The sequence below is a fragment of the Triturus cristatus genome, chromosome 10, assembly GCF_964204655.1.
Source record: "Triturus cristatus chromosome 10, aTriCri1.1, whole genome shotgun sequence".
Taxonomy (NCBI): domain Eukaryota; kingdom Metazoa; phylum Chordata; class Amphibia; order Caudata; family Salamandridae; genus Triturus; species Triturus cristatus.
In genome coordinates, this window is record NC_140593.1 from 133,988,152 (window position 1) to 134,010,742 (window position 22,591).

The 22,591-nt window shown below is 48.3% G+C and overlaps 1 protein-coding gene across 1 annotated transcript in view; it reads left to right on the forward strand.

Annotated features, from left to right (window-relative positions):
- METTL6 (methyltransferase 6, tRNA N3-cytidine) overlaps window positions 1-22,591 on the forward strand; it is a 94,843-nt gene that overhangs the window by 61,849 nt on the left and 10,403 nt on the right. The window contains exon 5 of the mRNA XM_085630637.1: window positions 2,206-2,347. Within this exon, the coding sequence (XP_085486763.1) occupies window positions 2,206-2,347 (142 nt within the window). The remainder of the gene's footprint in view (window positions 1-2,205; window positions 2,348-22,591) is intronic.

Below are 22,591 nucleotides of genomic sequence, written 5' to 3' on the forward strand. Positions count from 1 at the left end.
TATTTTACTTTGGAGTATGAAATGAGTACGTTCATCAACATTTTTTGTTTGGTATGTTACAGGTTACTTTATTGTGTTAAGTTTGTCATCTTATGTTTTCTGCTATTATGTTGTGCGATGTGAAATATTAGGTATGCTGTATATTGTTTTATATTTTATATGTTGCAGTACCCTGTGAGGTAAGTGGCAGCACCTGACAGAAAAGGTGCAGGCATGCATATGAGGTAGACTATTTGGAACATGGAACGGGCACTGTTTGCAAGCAGGGGAGGCAGCTGTATGCGACGGGAAATAGGGAGGACTCTCCAGAAACTAGCAGCTTGCGAAGAAAGGTTTGGTTCAAGAGGGAAAATTGAGCATTAATAATTCAGGCTAAGGATTATGGTACCATGACCTGAAGGGATAATTGAAGAGGAGAAAAAAAGAGGAGGACTTGCGTGTAAGAAGGGCACCTGTGGGGCAAAGCAATGCATCACAGGTCCACACTGCAAAGATGGTGCTCACATGGTGATGCTTCAATTTGCGACTCTAGTAATAAGAATCACTGACCCTTTGCACTAAAAAACAAGCAGCCGTGAAAGTGATCGCGATCAAACATCAAAGTGGCCGTGCGAAAGTGAAAGTAATCGTGGTCAAGCGCGGCGCACATGCACTGTAGCACTAGGCTGGCCTGGTAGCACTTTTTGGAGCCCTCTCAAAAAGTCTCGCCAGACCAGCGCATGCGCTGGGTCAGGCGAGACCTAAAACACTTCAATATGATGCAGTGACAGTCCACTTTCGCTCTTCGAAGCCAGCTAACTCCCCAATCTCACGATGGCTGTCTATGCCATTGACCCTGTACAGCACTCCGCTGCCTTTTGACTGGGTTTGCACATTATGTATACACCACATACATAAATACTTATAAAGTGATGCAGAGAGACCTGACAGCAGGCAGCTAAAATGGGTGTAAACAAGTTGTAAGTACTACCACGTGACCTAGTGTCATTGTCTACTCAATGGGGTGGCATGGTTGATGGTGTCAAATTTTGCTAATGGACGGAGTAAAATCGAGGCTTTGACACCGGTGTCCTACCCTGTGAGCTGGAGGGCATCAAAGCATCTAGTAAGAGTGAATTCATGCTACGATGAGGTCAGAAACCAACCTGAGAATCCTCTCAAATGTCATTGCCCGCTACGAAGCTCTAATTTTAAGATGTCTCCTTCACAACTAAAGGTACTAGGCCAGCAAAACACGCACACTTGGATAGTTGTATTTTAATGTTTTTTAGATTGTTGCTATTATTCTTGCTATATTAAATCAGTTAACCCTTATTAATTATAGGTACTTTATTTAAGGTTGTTGCTGTCCTCCATTTTCATTCTTCTGTGTGCTGGTATGGTTTATAGTAGGCAGCCCAGTAGCTGCTTTTTAAAAATCAGTTTGGCCTGATTTAAGCAATTCTGGATGGTTTGAAATGTAGTTTCTGTCCTGTTCATATCTCCAAATCCGTTTGGGAAGTTACCTGCATTGTCCAAGGTAACCTAGCCAACAATTGAGACTGGAAGAGACCCTGCTTTAATACTTACACTCCGATTGCAGGTAAATAGGTGGTGTTCTCTCCTAGTTACCGGGCCAGTTACAGTTTTATTGTCGGTGGTAAACACCTTTAACCCATTCATCTTGGATTTCTTCCTGTATTGTTTTTTATGTTAATCTGTCGATGGCATTTTCTCTTTTAAGCCTACGACTCAACCTATATGCCCTTCTCACTGAGTGGGCACTTCAATGACTGCATGCATACAGTGAAACAGCTCTGTTGTGTTCCTGATACATGCGAAGTACGAAAATGGATCTTAAGAGGCAACTAGCTATAGGTTATCCTTGGAGGCTTTTCCAAGTCTTTACCCTCTATGTTGGGTGTTCTGGGCTATGTAAAAGGACTACAAAAGTAGCAGAGGATTTAAAAATCGCAATAAGATCCTCCTATGTGATGTCTGTAAATCTAGAAAAAGATGACCAGGCTGAAAACTAATGTTGTAGGTGTGTAACTTTTCGTTTATCCATGCATCATCTCGAGGCTTGAGCTGTGAGATTACACACTGTGACAATAAACTAAACCAACCTTACCTGTTCAGTATTGCATTTGCTTTGTGTTGTGTATCAATAAAGTAAAAAACCTGATTCTAGCACCTTGCATGATCAAATGTATGTGTTTCTAATAGGTGCTGAAAACAGGAGGATGCGTCTTATTCCGAGACTATGGGCAGTATGATCACGCCATGCTTCGGTTTAAACCTGGAAACAAGCTTGGAGAAAACTTTTACGTGAGACAGGATGGGACTCGATCATATTTTTTCACAGAAGGTATTGTCACTTGCTTGATCATAATATTGATTAACTGCAATTTCATACATTGATCAGTATAGCACAGCATAATTACTAAGATGTTTGGGTTCAGCCACAAATTGTAAAACTTCTGACATGTGATGCAACAGCACACTAAAGCTGGTTTTGTAGTTTTAAATGAGATGATGGCAGGGAGTGGTGAATTGAGGACTGGATCGGTGAAGTAGTGCTGGTTGGTGGTACTATATAGGGATCAAAGTTATGGTGATTGGTAGTAGAAATGAACATACGTTGTGTACTTGTGTTGGTTAAGAGACACGTGCTTCATTGTCTCCACTGTTAAATGAGAACACTTGCAAATTCCTGTTAAGGTTCTGATGAAGGAGAAGTATGTACGTTCATGTGAAGAATAGTTCTTAATGGTGGAACGTTGGCAGGAGACATAAAAGAAAGAAAAATAAATCAGTTTAGGGTAGTTTAATGAAGTGGGGCTTGCGTGAGTGAAACATGATGGAAGTCAGGTTCACAGCAAATCGTTTGGGTAGCGTGGAAGAAGTGCTGGTTAATGGAACATCTGGATGGCCAGAAATGATTCAGTCAAAGTTTTATTAACACTGGGGATTTCTCAGAGTAGCACTCGATTTCTTAGTTTTTTTCCCCTTCTACCTTGACGCTGCTACAAAGGAGGAGTCCAATCTAAATTGTTAGGCCTCATTCTCTCTACATAAAAACACAAGCTATCCAAGATTAATTTGTACCTTCTTCGGCCTCATAAGTAAAGGTCAGCTTATGTGTCAAGGCTCATTTACATTAGCACCCATGTCTGGGCGTACCCCCATGTTACGGTGACTTAAAGAAACCACCACCATGTGATAGTTTGTGTGTCTGCTCTAGATCTTCTCAACTACTTCTTTTGGATAACATCGAATTCATTGTGTTTAGCTTTTGAGTCCCATTACAGAAACAGGTCACCCATATACAGAACAGTCTTGATACCCCTAAAAGGGAACAGTCTGTTTCTCGACAATGACCAGTCTACCTGAGATCGTGTGAAACCCCAGATACTTTTGAGCCTTATTCAACTTCAGCAGTTTATCAGTGAGCTGCAACGTGGTTCCAAGATGCAGTAAGCTGGGGACCAACATCTGAACTATCATCTCCTCCTAGGGAACCTCATTAATACCTGAAGAAAGGAATCACTGGAAATGTTTGAGCCAATACTTCTTAATCACTGGAAATGTTTCTGAGTAGTGTTGCATAACTGTAGCTTGTCTGTGCCATTACAAGAGTGACCAACCTTGTCAGAATCACATTTTTGATTCCTCTCCCCAAAATGAGAAGTCTTTTTCAAGTTGCTGAATCATGTTTTGTTTGTGTGGGAGTTATGCTATAAATTCTGTTAGCACAGTGGATTGCTGGCGTAGCAAAGAACCTGTAGATTGAGGGCAGCAATGTGGATATTGGAATGATGCAGTGCAGTTTTATGCTAGAAGCAATGAGGATATATTTTATTAGCCATTGAAATTTACTTGTGGGACAGCATTGTGAATACTGGAAGTGAAAGTTGAACAATGGCCGCTTGGTATTGGATGCAGTCTGAACAGCGAGAAGGATCAGAGGCTTAATCCTGCATGATCAATACTGTGAGGGAAATTGTAACCGCACCAGTGCCAGGATTGTGGGTGACTGTGCCACATTGAGCATTCCTGTCCTATTTGAGCATACGTTTATCACCAGAGGTCGTCTCACAAAATGAACAAACGATTATCAACAGAAACACAGAATGTTTGTTTAATACCCTCTTGTAATTGGCATTGAGATTGGAAGTATTGTGGTACATGATGGCAGCATCCTGGCACATAACAGCATTAGTGATTCTGTTGGTGGTTTATTTTCTGGTAGTGTAGTTTAGATGGGCTATTAACTGGCAGTGGCGTAACGAAACTTGAGGGGGCCCCCCTGCAAAGCACATGGAGGGGGGCCCCCACCGGCGGCCCAGCCGACCACCTACCACGGGTCAAAATTCAGGACACAAGGTCAAAATTCAGGACATAACTTCGGAACAAAAGGTAAGTTTTACAGACACATCAGAGGAGGTCATGCAATAGTATATAAGTGAGCCCATCCATAGCCAAACATATTCAACCATTTGCAAACCTATCCATCATGTATCCTTCCATCTATCATTTCACTCATCCATCCCTCCCGCCATCCACCCTTTCACTAATCCATCAATTATTCATCCATCCATCCATCCTTTCACCCTATCCATCTGTACACTCATCTATCCACTCTTCCACCCATCCATCCATTCACGCATCCATCCAGCCATTTACCCTTTCACCCATCCAGCCACCCTTTCACTTACTCATACATCCACCCAGTCTCATCCTTCCACCCATTCACCCTTTGTCATCCATCCATCCTCCCTTTCTCTCTCCATCGACCCTTTCACTTAGCCATCCTTCCTTCCACCCACCCATCCACCCACCCATCCATCTACTCATCCACTCATTAATCCATCCATTGACCCTATCACTCATCCATCTATCCTTTTGTCCATCTACCCTCCCTTTCACTCACTCATCCATCCTAACATCCACCCTTTCATTCATCCATCCATCCACCCTTTCACTTATCATTTCATCAATCCATAATTTCACTCATCCATCCACCCACTCATCATCCACCCTTTCACTCATCCATACATTCTTTCACTCATCCATCCATCTACCCGTACATCCATCTATTTACCTTTTCTCTCATCCATCCTTCCACTCACTCATCCATCCATCCATCCATCCATCCATCCATCCATCCTCTCATTATCCATCTATTCAACCTTTCATTCATCTATTCAACTTTTCATTCATCCATTCACCCATTCTCTAATCCATCCAGCCACCCACCCATCCCTTCACCTACTCACTTGCCCACCTTTTCATATTAAATTATGAGCTGAGCCTTTGTCTGCAGAATTGCAGACAGAAGAGACCCATCAAGGACTTCGCCGTAGTTCCTAAAGCAAGGGGCGGGGTTCGGTGGGGAAGGGTTCACTATGCCTCTGCACATAGGCAATCTGGAAAGTTGTCATGAGTCATACATGATGCACAGTGCCAGGCCATGAGGTGACAGCGACATGGTTTTGTTTCTGGGGCTTTAAGTGGGATGTAAAATATAGGGGGTCTCTCCAAAGTGTGTGTTCAATGTAATTACTGCTAAAAACACCTAAGATCTGTGCTTAGTATTGTGTACTACCCACCTCCCCTGGGGCTCTGCAGGCAACACAGACACTGCCCACCTCCCCATGGGCTCTGCACCCAACACAGACACTGCCCATCTCCCCTGGGGCTCTGCACCCAGAACAGACACTGCCCACCTTCCCTGGGGCTCTGCACCCAGCACAGACACTGCCCAACTCCCCTGGGGCTCTACACCCAGCACAGACACTGCCCACCTCCCCTGGGGCTCTGCAGGCAACACATACACTGACCACCTCCCCTGGGGCTCTGCAGGCAACACAGACACTGCCCACCTCCCCTGGGGCTCTGCACCCAGCACAGACACTGCCCACCTCTCCTGGGGCTCTGCAGGCAACACAGACACTGCCCACCTTCCCTGAGGCACTGCACCCAGCACAAACACTGTGCACCTCCCCTGAGGCTCTGCACCCAGCACAGACACTGTGCACCTCACCTGAGGCTCTGCACCCAGCACAGACACTGCCCACCTCCTCTGGGGCTCTGCACCCAGCACAGGCACTGCCCACCTCCCCTGGGGCTTTGCACCCAGCACAGACACTGCCCACCTGCCTTGCTGCAATGGAGCCCACCCAGAGGATGTCCACCTCTCCTTGGCTCTGCAGCGAACGCAGCCACTGCCCACCTGCTCTGCTGCAATGGAGCCCACCCAGAGTCTGCCCACCTCTCCTTGGCTCTGCAGCGTGTGCAGCAGTTGTTACTGCGCACCATTTAATTCATGCAGACCGGGGCAAGCCTCTGCGCATGCACCATTTAATTAGAGATTAGCTTCTGAGGCCCGCCTCCCGGCGGGGGCCCAGGCATGCATGCCTTGCGCACCATTTCATTTATTAAAGGTGGCGTGCGCACTGCGCACCGTGCACCATTCAATTCATGATGAAGTAAGTGAGGGGGCCCCTGGAGCTTGGGGACCCTTGTGCCGCGGGGGCTGCGGGGACCTGTTTTGTGCCTCCATCAGTGGCGGGGCCCAAGCCACCGTATGAGGGTTAGCGAAGCTTCTGCTTCAAAAGAATGGGTTGTTTAGCTGGGATAAGGGTAAGTTCTAAGTCTTGTGAGTGATAACTAAACGAACCCCTTGCTGCAAAGGGTCTAGCCTGAGTTAAGTGGCCCTGAAGGAAGCAGAAGGTGTTCCATAATACTAAGAATTGCTTTGCGGCTTTGTGTTTAAGGGTTTGTTTGAAAGGTGCTGGATGAGCGCTTTTCTGACAACATGGCGCTAGGTGCCAGTGATATGTGCCGAATGTGCATAAATCTAGTTCATTGACAGTCAGCACTTTTGCGTGAGATTACTGGTGGCTTGACCCAAACTTAAAACAAGCATTTGCAATGCGAATGGTCTTCCATTTGCAAGAGTTTAAGCTATTGGCATTGTAAATGACATTGACTTATTTATCTGTTTTGATAATTAATACATAAATAAAAGGCATTGTCATTTGCAATGCCAATAGCTGAAACTCTTGTAAATGCAAGACCTATTTCATCTCAAAGAAGCGGCCGCCGTTGTACGGGCTGCTTGGAAAGTGAAAGCACGCATGGCGCACTGAATGTTGCAGGAAATCATGTTGTGCCTGCAGAAGGAGAAACTCATTGAAGAAAATAGTGCTTGCAGACCAAATAAGACATACTGCGTAACAACAGAAGTAAAAGGGCCGGTCCTCGTGAGAGGTTACACATTAAGACAAGGCAGTACGAAGGAGGGACTAACAAGCCTATTAACGAATCAGAAACCAGAATTTACGAAGGACATTGACTAAAGCCAATGAAAAGTATGGGCAGAGCTTCAACTCCATACTCTACAGCATGCCTCGCAGGCCCAGGCTCGACCCTAAAAAAACTACATTTCGAACTGTGTGTGGGAGTGGTGGGGGTGGTATTGGTTTCAGACTCCGCCTTTCCACTTCACTATCTTAGCTCACCTTCTTTCATTTCTTTTAAGTAAAGGCAATTGCGAGGGACTGGACAGGGCTAAAAGACATTACGAGTTAGTGGCCCAGGAACGGAAACTAATGTATAATATGCATGTGAATCCCCGATAGTTGGCCCTCCTGCTCTGACAGTTTCAACCATCTATCAGCAGGTTAAACAGTGTACCCATGTGTGGCTGCACTGGGGGTGGAACTGCACCTGGTAAAACTAGCACTTTTATTCATACACCCCTTAAATGTAAGTACAGGAACACTGGACCTCTTAGAATCTGCTGGGGTGGCACCATCCAGGCAGATGAGAACGAGTACCTAACTCATCCACCAAAGACTGAATTTTTATATTGGCCTTTATAGGTGATGCTGCGCCAAATAGCACATTTCTAGGAGCTATGTTTGAGCTTTGTTGGGTCCCAACTCTGGTACCATATGGACTAGAGGTTAGCTGTGTGTTTTTTACTCTCACGTTTAATAAAGAATTAGAGTAACATCTGACTGGAAATCGATGTTTATTGTGATAATCTTGTGTTACACTCACGAGCACTACCCTTCCCAGCTAAATGTCTGAATCAGAGCTTCCAGGGGCGCTTCGTTGCGGATTATGGTGTTTTGAAAATGCCCCTTCATCTTATCAATAACCCTCCCTCTCCCAACCCTTAGAGTCAACCACACCTCCTGGTTTGCTTGAAGAATGACTAAAAATATAATAAAAGTTCCGGAACTGGTGCCCAACCAAATCCAGCCCGGGCTGCTAGTGATATTCTAGCCCATCCTTGCATCCACTGTGGTGCACACAGACCTCGCCACAACCACCCACCAGAAGTGAGGCCCTGACTCCAGACACAGTAGTGTAGCAAGGATGCTACAAGCCATTGAGGAAGCGAGTAAAATTAGCAATGTGCAATCCTGCCAAGTATCACGCATCAGGCGTGATGCTAACGCTTAACGCATTTCAGTGTGGTGCTCCGCATCACCGCACTGAAATGGATTGTCACGCATTTCTGCACTGTGAAGCGCTATGGAAGACAAGGTGTGGTAGGTGGCAGCACCCTGCCTAGTGCCCTGTGAGCAATGCTCCCATAGGCTTGTGGGCTCCCAGCGGAGCTAAGGCGCCGCTTGCAGTCTCACCGTGCTACAATGTATCTTTATGTGATTATTCTGCGGCGCCATGCAGTTCTGATTCAGACAACCTGACTTTGGGCTGGGCCCAGTCAGGTTGTTTGATACAATTGGCCAGTGCGCTGCAGGGGACGTCACGTCCTACCACGAGAGCGACGCTGGAAGTTTTAGTGGTAGGTTGGCTCCTTGGGGCCTCACTGGTATGCAGGTGGCTGGCGCGGTCTTGTCTCAGAGCTGCTTCATAGCTGCCAAGGTTTCAGATTGCTATGTGCGACATTTTCATAAAGTCAGTGTAATGGAGTGACATTTCAACCACTATGAGTGACACTTTTTCGCGAGCAAAATCAAGCAGTAAAGACGAGGGAAACATATATAAATATCAGAAATGACACCCATTTGAGCAACAAGAAACTCTAAGAAAATCTTAAACTTGCTGCAAATCACCTGAAATCTAAGGGAACTAACCTAGCGCCCTGGCAAATGGATCGTAGCTTTGGGAATATGCAATGTATCATTGGTACAGTCAAATGCTTTCAACAGGTATATTTAACCCCTCATCAGTGTGACATTACTGTGGTAGCCTTAATTTAATAATACCTTGTGTCTGCTGCTGTACAGTAGCCAAGTCAGTCTGTCCCCAGTCACAACGCTGGTGGTGAGGAGATCTCTATGCAGAACGGTCATAGTGGCACTGCTCGGCTAATGTGAGCAGCGAGCCTGTCCTAAACACCACCTGCTCAGCCTCTCCGACTCAGAGCATGTGTTGAAGGAGAGTTCTAGTGTTGTCAGGCGACAACAACAATTACTAGGGGCCCGCCCGGGCAGTGGCACAGTCTGAGGGTGACAGATATCCTGTGCTATACATAAGCTACAATGCACTTTCGTGAAGACCCAGAGTGCCTTTCAAGTTCAACAGCATATTATCTCTAGCAGTGTGTACAACTAAAGTTTATATTATATACATTCATTCTTTGAAACATACATATTTTAAAGTTGTTACCCCTTATTTATCGTGATTTGTACAACACTGTGTTTGGCTTGATGAGCAGAGAGGTTAGAAACAAAGCTTTTTTTACAAAGACATGCTCGAAAAACAGCAACATCTTGTGCAGGAAAGCGGCGAAAAAATGATATTGCGAAAACATGCTAACATGCGGAGAAGTGAACAGCTGCTTTATAGTAGCCGTAAATCGCACCACAATTGACACCGACCTTTGCAAACAGGTCTCTACGTCACCAATTAATCTGTCATGATTTACAAACCAGGAGAAAGACAGCTTTCCGTTTTTCGACAAAGTGCACTCACTGACACAATTTCCATTGCTCCACAGAGTGACGATAAGCTCAATCTAATGGACTTCAAAATACAAAGTTTTCTAAAACGCACGCCTCAAGCTATGGAATCCAAATAACATGCATTTACATAATACCTTTCTGATGCGCTGCCCCAACACAAATTACACAAACAGGTGACTGTCCCTGTGAGTACTGTCTTCCTGGCGGCCGCTGAATGAACCTTACCGTGAGTGTGACGGACGACTCCAACGAGGTCCAATGCAATCACCCTGGGCCAGGTTCAGCATTATTAAATTCACATTGGGCGGCAGCCATCAAATGCCCCACAGCGCGGGCGGCCCTATGTGACTGCTGTTGGGGTGTATATACAGCAATTATCAGGGCTCAGGGGGCTCTGTTCCCCTGCGTATTGTCCAGGATCAGCGTGAAATACGTAGCAACGGCAACCCTGCCTGACGTTGCAGCCCTCTTATCCACAGCCATGAGAAATAACAGCAGTTTCACCTTTGAACTTTCTAGGTACTTTCTACAGCCAATGAGATCTGGAGAACGTCTGGCATGGAGGGCCCTGAATGGCTAAGTGAGATCCAGGCAACAAACACTATTACTGGGGAAGTGAGGGGTAAAACGGGAGTCCTCGTGGCCGGATTTGTACGAGGAGCAGACGGTATAGGCTTGGTTGTCCGCTGCCTTCAAATGGTTTTATCTAAAAATGTGTTACCTTGTGGGGTTGCATTTCGTTCCCGCGCTTTGTGCGCACCCCTCTCCCACCTGTAGAGTTCCCTCCCTCCCGCCTCGATCTCCTCTCAGTAGGCCAAGGCCTCGCGCCGCCTGCAATAACCGCTGGAAGGTGAGGGATAACAAACGGCGAGTCTTTAAAATGTTAATGGGTTTCATCTTCATGTCCCATGGAGGGTTTGCTCCCTTTTATAAACTCGTAGCCAGTGGCATAATGAAAGTACGCGTACACGGAGGGGCCCCTACCCCACTCCGGATGTAATCCGAGCTCTTCGGCTTGAGGATGTGCTGAGGGGGCCCCCTGCAGCTCGGGGCCCCCCCGCGCCGCGGGGGCTGCGGGGGCCTGTGTTACGCCCCTGTTAACTGGTACAGAAACCTTAATGGACATTATGTTCTGATAGTTTTCAAAGGTGATGTTATTTCCTGAGGTTTATAATATTTAAAATGTTTGTGGCCTGTGTAGATGTAGATACACATCCTGTGCAAACCCCTGCCATTTAGCATTGGACTTGGATGTGTGCAAGTTTTTCTTCTAAGAAGTCTTTCGAGTCACGAGGTATTGTGACTCCACCCATTACTGGTAATGCGCATGGGCCTCGGCTCCATTTAGATTGTTTTTTTTCTCCGCTGTCTGGTTCAGACGTGTCCCTTTGAGCTCCAGTTCAACGCACTGTGGTGTTCTCACAGGGCCCGCCCAGATCCTCCGTACTCCTCGGCTGAAATAGCAATGTAGTTTATTGTCGGTTCCAAGTATCATGTAGCGTTTTGCTTCAGTTCCGCTGTCAAATTAGACACCCCATTCTGGGTCTGCCCCCTCCAGGGCTCCTTGTGATCCTTGACACTCTAGAATGTACCGGTGATGGAAAGAAGTCCATTCCTCTACTACTGAAGTGTTGACCAAAGTACCCTAGGGCAGACCTTCATCAGGTGTGCAACTTCTGTCTGTCCCTGGGCATCGCCTATCGAAACAAGTAAACTCTCTGTTACTGTCAGGATCCTTGCATCACCTCTGCTTCTATTGCACACCACCAAGCAGACGATACTCCCGACCTGTTCGGAGAACAAGACCCAGAGAGCGAGCTGCAGCCAGAGACTCAAGTGTTGGTGATAGAGGAACAATCTGGGTCAGACGTCGAGGCAGACGAACCTCCACCTGCACAGTGCCCAACCACAAAACCGGTGGCAGGGAGTACTCGTATACCGCCTCCCACCCTTCAACTCATCTCGGTAGCCGAGCATCACCCTCAAGGGGGTCAGCATCGAGCACTTGGGCCAGTCATGAGGACTCCAGTCCACCACTGCCGCATTTTCATGGTCAGCACTGAACTGCTGTGTCAAGACTTGACGCACGCCCATCTCTCAGCATTAAAGCATGCCTCAAAGCCACATCCTTCGAAGCCAAACCCTTCGACTTCCACCAACTCTTCAGCACCGGCCTCAAAGGCATTTGTGAGGCCGGTCTGGGAGTACAGACCTTTGATGCTGTAATCAAGGTTGGTGCTGGTAGGCCAACAGACAACCTCTGCTCCAAGAAAAAGACATCCAGTGCAGCATCCTCTCCACCTTCTGAGGATCAAGATTAACCCATCCTCCAGCACTTTTAAGAGGTGCCAGACTGCAGAGCATCCACATCCATCCTGCGACAGGATGGATTCTAGCCCAGAGGAAGCTAACTTTCGAGGAAGCCCTGAATCCACCCTCGGAGCCGGTGTCCAGGAAACCTCGGCATCATGACTTACCTACTCCTTGCCCTTCTCCTCCTCCTCAGCTTTCCTCTCCACCACCTCCTCTCCCATCCTCCCCACCAGTACCAGTGGACCCTTTGCCAAAATCACCACAGGTTCCACCCACTAAACGGAATATGGAGTAAAATTCCAAGGTCTCCCTAAGACTCTTACGATGCACCTTATGACCCACAGCCCCATGATGACCTGTGGGATGATAATGATGTAGAGTCCCTGGGTGAAATTGACTCAGACCTCTATATGGCCAAGCCCTCCCTGCTGGATAACACTACTGCATACCACAAGGTTTTGCAAAGTGATGCTGCATTCCACAAGGTTGAGATGCAAAAGCAACCTGAGTAGGGGGTCTTCTTCATGGAGACACTCTCCTCCACCCAGATGTCCATGCACCACTCGCCAATGCTTAGGTGGATGCTCAAACCATCCTCTGACATCTTTAAGGAGCAGGTCAAGGCAGGAATCATCACACCTAGTCTCGACAAGAAAGTATAAAGCTTCTTCTTCCAACCCCCCCCCCCGGTAGATCGAGTAGGTACTGCAAAACCTCCTGCACCAGTATAGGGGCCTGGTATATGTAGCTGAGTGGAAGGTTATATCCAACACAAACATAAGTTGTGCACTAGATGGGGTAAATGTTGGTATCCTCCTCCGCAAAAGTGCCTGGTTGCATGTTTCCAGCTGTAAGCCGGAGGTTCAGCAGCATCTGGTCAACTTGCCTTTTGATGACTAGCATCTATTCACCCACAAGTTGACCAGATGGTGGGAAAAGTAAGAAGGATATTGAAACCGCTAAAGCCATGGGTGTGCTACAGACCCCACCTACCTGTGGTTCCTTTCGCTGCGCACAATATTGTGGAGGGGCTAAAATAACCACCCCTTAGTTGTCCATTTCCTTCTCCAGGCAACAGCGGCAGCAAACACCCTACCGGGGCAGGGTATAAAAAACAATGGCAAAGTCCGGGGAAAAGGCACAGCCCCCAAAGGGGCCACACCTTCAAAATAGTGACTTTTACCCTTCGCCCCCCATCCCCCCCCCCCCCCCCCCCCCCCAAACATTTAACACCTGCCGAGGGAAGACGTCCGGGGTTTCGGTCCAGCTGCGCAGAGATCACTTCAGACCAGTGGGTTTTCGAGATGATAGGGGAGAGGTACTGCCTAGAAGTCATGCAAACTGCCTCCGCATCCCTTCAGAAACAAACTCTCTTGAAATACTTGTCTGCTACAAGAGGAGATGCATGTACTTCTCATCAAAGGCGCCATAGAACCTGTGTTGCCACAACACAGCGGCAAAGGGGTATACTTCCTATACTTCCTCATCCCCAAGAAGTCTGGTCACTAAGGCCCATCAACAAGTACATCCTGTCACAACACTGTCAGAACACTTCCTCATAGTGACACTCTAGGATGTCATTCCTATACAACAGCAAGACGACTTCATGAGCCCACTCGACTAGAAGGATGTCTATTTCCACATACCCATCCACCCTGCACATTGCTGGTATATCCGGTTTGTGGTGAGTGGTCAGCATTATCAGTTGAACAGGGTCTCCACATCAACCACCTGGAGTTGGTAGCCATCCAGCTAGCCCTCAAAGTGTTTCCCCCTGTATCCAACACAAGGTCAATCAATCAAGTCGTACTTGTAGAGCGCGGCTTGTCGCCCAGGTGCTTGCCTCAGGTTTCAGTTGAAGAGCCAGGTCTCAAATGCCTTCCTGAAGTGGGCCAGTGAAAGTGCAGTGCAGTGCAGAGGTGTAGGGCATTCCAGGATTTGGTTGCAGGATGCGAGCAGAAGCTTCCACCGGAGCAGCAGTGGCGTATGCGAGGTGTCTGTGCGAGGTCTCTGTGCGAGTTGTGCGAAGCAGAGGTTCCTGGGAGGTCAGTGGAAATGCAGGTGGTGGTTCATGTAGGTGGGTCCTTGGTCATGGAGGGCTTGGGTCAGGAGTTTGAAAAGGCATCTCGTCTGGACCGGGAACCAGTGGAGGTCCTTCAAGTTCTGGGTGATGTGGGTTCTCCTGGGCAGGTTGAGGATCAGTCTGGTGGCTGCGTTCTGTATCGTCTGGAGCCTTTTCATGAGTTTGGTGGTGCCTGCATAGAGTGTGTTGCCATAGTCCAGTCAGCTGGTGATGAAGGCCTGCGTCACTGTCTTCCTGGCGCTGATGGGGAACCACTTGAAAAGTTTGCGAGTGTGGGAGCAGGCTGAGGAAGATGGCGTTGACCTAACGTTTCATGGAGAGTTCGCTGTTGTTGATGATGATGATGCTGATGTTTCTGGTGTGGTCTTTCGGTGTGGGTGGGATTCTGAGCTCCGACGGCCACCAGGAGTCGTTCCAGTGGGCGGTATGTCTTCCAAAGCTCAGAACTTCAGTTTTGTCCATGTTGAGTTTCAGGCAGTTGTCCTTCATCCAGGCTGATACGTTTTTCATACAGATGTGGAAGTTGGTCTTCGTTGAGGTAGGGTCCGCTGAGAGCGAGAGAATGAGCGGTGTGTCGTCAGCGTAGCAGATGATGATGATGATGATGTGTTGTGAAAAGGTAGATGTTTAAGAGGGTTGGACTGAGGGATGAGCCTCTGGGGGACGCTGCAGATGGTGTGCTTAGCTTCCGAGGTGAAGGGAGGGAGGCAGACTCTCTGGGTGTGAACTGTGAGAAAGAATGCCATCCATCTGAGCGCATTGTCTAGGATTCCAATCTGGTGTAGTTGATTGATGAATGTGTGGTGGAAGGCGGTGTCGAAGGCTACGGAGAGGTGAAGCGGGATCAGTGCGGTCGATTCTCCTCTGTCGTAGGGTGCATATGTCGTCCGTTGCGGCGATCAGAGCAGTCTCAGTGCTGTGGTTGGCTCTGAAGCCTGATTTTGGAAGGGTCCAGTAGGTTGTTTCTCTCCAGGTGTTCAGTGAGTTGGAGGTTAATGGCCTACTCCAGGACTTTGGGAGAGATGGTTCGGTAGTTCTGGAGCTTGCTGGGATCTGCAGTTTCTTGAGGAGGGGGTTATGACCTCTGCGTGTTTCCAGGCGTGGGGAAATGTGACTGTGGTTATCGAGGCGTTGAGGATGGTGGTGAGCTGGCGGCTGATCTTGTCTCTTCCAAAGTTGAAAAGCCAGTGGGGAGTTTACCAGAGTGGCTGTGTTCGGTGTGCTGAGTTTCTATAGATGGTTGCTATCTTGTAGAAGTGGTCGGCGAGGGCGTCGTGGAGTTCATGTGAGGATGGGATTGAGTTTTTGGTGGATGGCGAGCAGGTGAACTCTGTCTATGGTGTAGAGTTCCTTGGTTTGGTTGGCGCTGGTCTCGATCCGGTCGATCAGGGCCTCCTTTTTTAGCAGCTTTGATCTGGCGATGGTAGGCACTGATTTGAAGGTGGCTCGGTCGGTGTGGTTCTTGTTGGTGATACTAGTTTGGACAGATAACACAACTGCCATGTTCTGCTTGCAGAAACAGGGCAGCATACCCTCCCTGTTGTTGTCTGCTACGCCTCTGATGTATTGTATTGCCCACCTCCAAATGCGCAGAGTCCATCTCCTGCTCGAGTACATACCTGGCATGGACAATGATTTCGCAGACCTGCTCAGCAGGATGCAGGAATAAGTCAACAAGTTGTAAGTCCACCCTCAAGTCTTACTCTTGCACTTCCAATGTTGGATGTTTCCCCCACATAGACCTGTTTACCACCGCAGAAACGCAAAATGCCAAACCTTTGCCTCCAGGTTCCCATACCTACTGTCCATTGGCAATGCACTATGTTTGAACACGTGGGGGATATTTGCCTACACTTTTCTGCCTCTCCCACTTCTTCCATTTGTGGTTTGCAGGCTTCTGCAAACATCCCTCACTCTCTTCTTAGTAGCCCCAACTTGGGCCAGGCAGCCCTGGATCACCACTCTTCTCAAACTCTCTCTAGTGCCTCACGAGAAGCTGCCCAATCGACCGGATCTTCTCTCACAGAATCAAGCCACACTCCGGCATCCCAAACCCAGACAGCTCAATCTTGTGATTTGCCTCCTGAAGTCCTATAGTTTGGGTATCTCAACCTACCTTCGGAATGTATGGCTGTCCTTAAAGAGGCGCTCAGGCGCACAACCAAAGCTTGCTATGCAGCTAAATGGAAAAGGTTTGTGCACTACTGTCCTTACTAGATGCATTGCCCGTCTTCAAGCTGCAGTCCAGGATATTGTCTGTTATCAGCTCCACTGGCAGAAGTCAGGTCTTGCATACACCTCCATCTGACTTAATTTGGTGGCTGTCGCCGCGTACCTTCAAAACAGAGAACACACTTCCCTTTTAAGGATCCATATTATTAAAGCTTTTATGGAGTAAATCAAATGGTTTATTCCACCATGGGTGCCACTGGCCCCATTGTAGAACCTCAATATTGTTCTAAAAGAACCTCAAGTTCCTTCTGAAGGTGGTCTCTAGTTTCCTCCTTAATCGAACTATAGAACTCCCAGTGTTCTTCCCACATCCAGTGTCAGTAGCAGAACGAGCTCTTCATACTTTAAATGTCAAAAGAGCGCTTATGTATGTATGTATGTATGTATGTATGCCCTTCCAAAAAACACAACCACCTCGTTTCGTTCTACAAGCCACACAAAGACCATGCACTGTCCACAACGTGTATAGCATGAAAAGAAGCTTTTATGGCATTCCTGGGTAATATTCCTGTAGCTAACATCTGTAAAGCTGCTAGTTGGTCTACCCCCCACCATTTACTAAACATTACTGTGTGGATGTTTTAACTGACCAACAAGCTAGAGTTGGTTAGGCTGTGTTACACACAGTTCTTCAGTCGACTCCAGTGATCCTGCTTGTTGGCTCAAGCAATGTCGTGCTGGTTTTAATAAATGGGGTTTCCACTCCTGCTTCTTACGGAGTAGTAGTGCAATCCTCGTTTACGAGTCATAAAATTGGATTTGTTAGAAAAGAGAGACCAGCGGTTTTCACCCCTCCATGGCCATCGCCCACTTTTGTCCTTACAGAAGTAATCATCAAAATAGACTTTGCATGCTATTGCATGCGGGAAAGATAATTCCGATATCTAGCATGTTAATATCAGTAGCTCTGATGGGAACTGGTCTCAGCCTCATTAGCTGATGAGGATCTTGAATTCTTTTTTGTTCTACCTTCTGCATGTGTGGATTTTGTGGTCGTGATACAAAGGGGGATGATCAGGTATTGTATCCAGACTTCCAGCCTAATTCAGGAGGTAACACATGCTGGTGGTAATTGGATTACTGTTGCGTATTATCTCTTGAATTCTTGTTTCATGCAGGAAACTTAGAATTCATGTGTGGTAACATTGTGTTCGAGGCATATGAGCTGCAGATCACACACTTAGGATAGATCGCCATCTGGTGTTGGACTCGGATGCTTGCAGGTTGTTGTTGTCTTCGGAAGAAGTCTTTGGTCACGAGATAGGTGACTCCTCCCTTGGACTACAGTGCGCATGGGCATCCACTCCATCCTCAGATTGTTTTTTTCCGCCATCGGGTTCGGATGTAACTTTTCCACTCCAGTAGAAAACTTCAAAAACAAGCTTTCGAAGCGAAAAACTTTTCTAAAACTACATTGAGGCACCTTCATTCGACATCGAATTCATCGGACCGGTTCCGGACGTCGACGCGGGCGATTGGACCTATCCGCGCCGTAAGGCCTACGGCTCATGGAAAGGACACCGTTTAAAAAATGCCCCCAGTGTGGAGCAAAATTCCCACACAGTGACCATCATAAGGTCTGCAACCTGTGCCTCTCGCCGGATCACAACAAGTCCAGCTGTCCAGCCTGCGCCGCATTTCGATCCAAAAAAACCATTCGGGATCGAAGAGCTCGACGACATATCATGGCACACAGACCAGCCCCGGAACCAGAGAACATCTTCGATGAGGGTCCCGATGTCCCCGAAGTAGATTCCGAGGAACTTCAAATTGTCTCAGAAGCAGACGACTCAGATGACCCCATTACTCCGGGGCAATGCGTGAGTAATACTGCCCCTACCCCAACCCCTCCAAAACCAAAGGCATTGGTCAAGACTTCGCCAGCTGGCCCCAGTCGCGACCGAAAACACCCTTCACAAGCCCCGCCTTCGGGCTCGGCTCCGAAGAAAAACAAGCCTTCCACTGGCTCGGGCCCGAGCAAACCACATCATTGTGCCATCGGCACCTTCGGCACAGAAGACACAAGACCTCTCGGCACCGAAACCGGCTCCGGCACCGGCACCGAAAACACCGAGGCCCATAGACAAGCCGGCACCGAAAGCTCCCAAGCCTAGAGACTCCACTTCGGCACCAAAACCTTAATCGGTGCCGAAACAACCGGCTAAGGACTATAATACACCTCCTAAAGCCAAAGACTCTACCGATCACCCAAAACCTCGATCGGAACCAAAACAATCGGCGCCAAAGTCTGTTCTACAAGACCAAGAACTTTTCCACCCAGATCCAACACAAAAAAGGATCTATATTAATCCAAAAACTGGACATGTCACTGCTGTACCTTGTAGGAAACGGAAACCGGATACAACACCTGCCCCAGTTCCTATAAAGAAGGACTCGGCAACATCCCCAATTCCTCCTTCCTCTCCTGTTCCACCTCCTACCCCACCCCCTCTGCCTACACCACCACTACCTCTACCATCTCCATTAAATAGACCACCCCCACAGGATGATAATGATGACCTAGGGGGCGGGGGTGATCCAGGTGATCCGGATGATCTTAATAATCCGTTCACAAACCCAGATACTGTACCATTGGACGACTGGGCATACCCTCGCCCAGATATGCCTGACCCTACACCATATCCCTCCAAACCATCACCTCCAGATGACCACCTGGGGTTTGGACAACTAGTGCACAGAGCAGCACTTTATCATGGCGTCACCATGCACTCCGATGCACCCGAGGAAGACTTCCTCTTAGACACCTTTGAACAGTCTCAAAAGTCAGTTCAAATTTTACCTATGATTAAAGGGGTCATAAAACACGCCACAGAGGTGTTTAAAGACCCCGTACGGGCCAGGGTACTCGACCCAAGAATTGAGAAAAAATATAGACCTGCCCCAGAAGACCCTTGTTGCATCAAAGGGCAGCTCCCTCTGGATTCCCTGGTCGTTTCCAATGCAAGGAAACGTCCCAACTCCCAAACTACAGGAGATACACCGCCCCCGACAAGGAATCCAAACTATTAGAGGCATCAGGCAAAAGAGTAGCAGCACAAGCCGCTAATCATTGGCGTATCGCCAACACTCAAGCCCTATTGGCACGCTACGATAGGGCTCACTATGATCAGTTAGAAGACCTGGTACAACACCTACCAGACCAATACAAGGCCCAGGCAAATGACCTTGTACAAGAGGGAAAACTCATCTCAAATGTCTCAATTAAATGTGCACTTGACGCCGCAGACACTGCCTCTAGGGCAATAAATACAAGTGTAATCCTTAGATGCCATGCATGGCTACGCATTTCAGGCTTCAAGCCAGTGGTACAAACAACCATACTTAGCCAACCATTTAATCAGGAACAACTGTTTGGACCAGCAGTAGACACTGGACTTGAGATAATGAAAAAAGACACCGAGACTGCCAAATCCATGGGAGCATTGCAGTCTCCACAACCATGTGGCTCCTTTTGACGCTCCTTCTACAGGGGAGCCTCCAAAAACACTGGAGCAGACACCTCCTCCACATTCAAATCCTCTACACAAATATCCCCCAGTAGAGGATATTTTAGAGGAGGATATAGAGGAAACAACACCAAGGGACGAGGTCGAGGCAGTATGTTATGTTATGTTATGTTATATTATATTTGTCTTGTATAGCGCACGGCTACTCAAAGAGTGTCCCGGCGCTTTATTGCAAACCTGTACCACAACATAACGAAAAAGCAGAAAAATCAGAAGTCCCTAAACTAACAATCAAGGCTGATATCTAAAGAATAAAAAGCCAGGTTTTTAGGCCCTTCCTAAACGCCAACAGATTGGAGGTACTGCGCAGTGTCACTGGTAAAGTATTCCAAAGCTGCGGAGCCAGCAGTCTGAAAGATCGACCTCCTATACGTGCCCTTTTTATGCGAGGGACCACGGCGAGAAACAAAGACTCCGACCTCATGGACCTTGCAGGAGGGTAAAAAGCTAGCCTTTTTTGGAGATATTTTGCTCCTGAAGCATGTAGAGCTTTATGGGCCAAGGTCAAGGCCTTAAAGACTATCCGCTTCCGGATGGGCAGCCAATGGAGTGACTGCAGGAGGCCCGAGGTTCTAGCTCCGCCGGGTAATCCAAAGATGGCCCGTGCTGCCGAATTCTGGACCACCTGCAGTCGTTGCAACAGATACTCCGGCAGGCCGAGATAAAGGATATGCGAGTAATCCATTCTCGAGCCGTTATAGCCTGAACCGTTATCTTCCTGTGATCCTTCGGGAGCATAGGAAGAAACTTGCGGAGCATCCGGAGGAGGCCGAAACAGGTACCAGTAAGACCAAGAATCTGGGATCTCAGCGTCAGACCATTATCGATCTTAATCCCCAGGTTCTTGGCTAGCTGGGAAGAGCCTACAGGGGGAAACATATTAGCAGGCCACCATTCCTGCCAATCTGGGTCCGATCTGCAGCCGAAGAAGAGTACCTCCGATTTATCCGAGTTGCACTTGAGGGTGTTAAGCTGGAACCAATTAAAAACAGCCCCAAGGCAACCCCGGATACTCTCTCCGTCAAAATCTGCTCCTTTCCCGCAGGTAAAGAGGAGCTGGGTATCATCGGCATAGGAAACTATCTGGGCCCCGAAAGATTCCGCCAGTGCCGCCAGAGGGGTCATAAAGATGTTAAAGAGAGTCGGGCTCAGCACTGAGCCCTGTGGGACTCCGACACCGAGTGATGGCATCTCGGCGGAACTGGAGGAGGCCCAGACCGTTTGTCGACGGCCAGCCAAGAAAGATCAAAACCAGCTGAACACCGTCCCCCTCAGACCGATCTCATAGTCTGGCGAGGAGACCCTCGTGGGGGACGGTGTCAAAGGCCGCCGACAGATCGAGCATCGCAAGCATCGCTTTGCCTCCTGAGTCCCGCACCTCCTTAATTGCCTCCGAGACTTCCAGGAGCGCTGTTTCGGTGCTCAAGTTGGTGCGGAAGCCGGATTGGGTGGAGTGCAGCAGATCATGGGATTCCAGATAGTCGGAGAGCACCGTATGCGCGTGCTTCTCCAAGATCTTAGCAAAGGCGGGCAGAAGCGAAATGGGCCTGTAATTAGCCAACACCTCCGAGTCCAGGCCGGGCTTTTTAAGCAGAGGGATGATCATCGCCTGCTTCCAGGCCTGAGGGACCACACCCTCACTCAGAGAGCGGTTCAGAATAGGATTCACGATGGGATTAATGACTTCGGCCATCTTTGCCAAAAATTTGGCAGGGCATACGTCAAGAGGTGATCCCGATTTAAGGCAGGCCATCCGGTCCAGGGACGAGGAAACTGAAAGTGGCGAAAAGTCTGCCAGAACCGGGTCTGCACTAGCTGTTAAGTCGAAGACACCATCAGAATAGTGAGATACTTCAACCCCCTTCAAGGGGAAGGAGTCCTGAATCGATTTGATCTTGAAGGTGAAGAAATTGGCAAGGGCACTCACCCACGCCTCAGTAGGGGGTACCTGAGTTGAAGGAGCACAAGGGGCCATAAATTCCCTCACGATGGCGAATATCTCCTTGCACGAATTGGAGGCAGTCTCAATTCTCCTAGAAAAATAGCCTCTTTTTTCAGAGAGGATGTCGCGATGGTAGGCGTTGACAGAGGCTCTGTAAGCAAGCTTTGCCGCGGGATCATATTGCGACCGCCAAGCTCTCGCTGCTACCTTGCACTGCCGCCGTGAAGCCGCCAGTGCTTCGGTAAACCAGGGGGCAGAAGCCCGTTTAGCTGTATTGCGAGGAGGCCTCGCCGGGGCAAGGTCATCCAGCCTATCCGTGAGCCATGATTGTAACAGTTCTAAATCCCTTTCTAGGTCCCCTGTCATAAGGCATGGGTGAGCCAGGCATGCCTGTGCCAGCAATTCTGGAGTCACCCGGTGGTACGCCCTCGACCCTTGGCAGGACTGCCGGGGAGGAGCACTAGATGTTTTTTTTGCCTCCGACACATAGTATTTGACCAGCCTGTGATCCGACCATAGCACCTGCAAAGGCACCAACATCTCTATAGAAGTAGTCGAGAAGACCAGA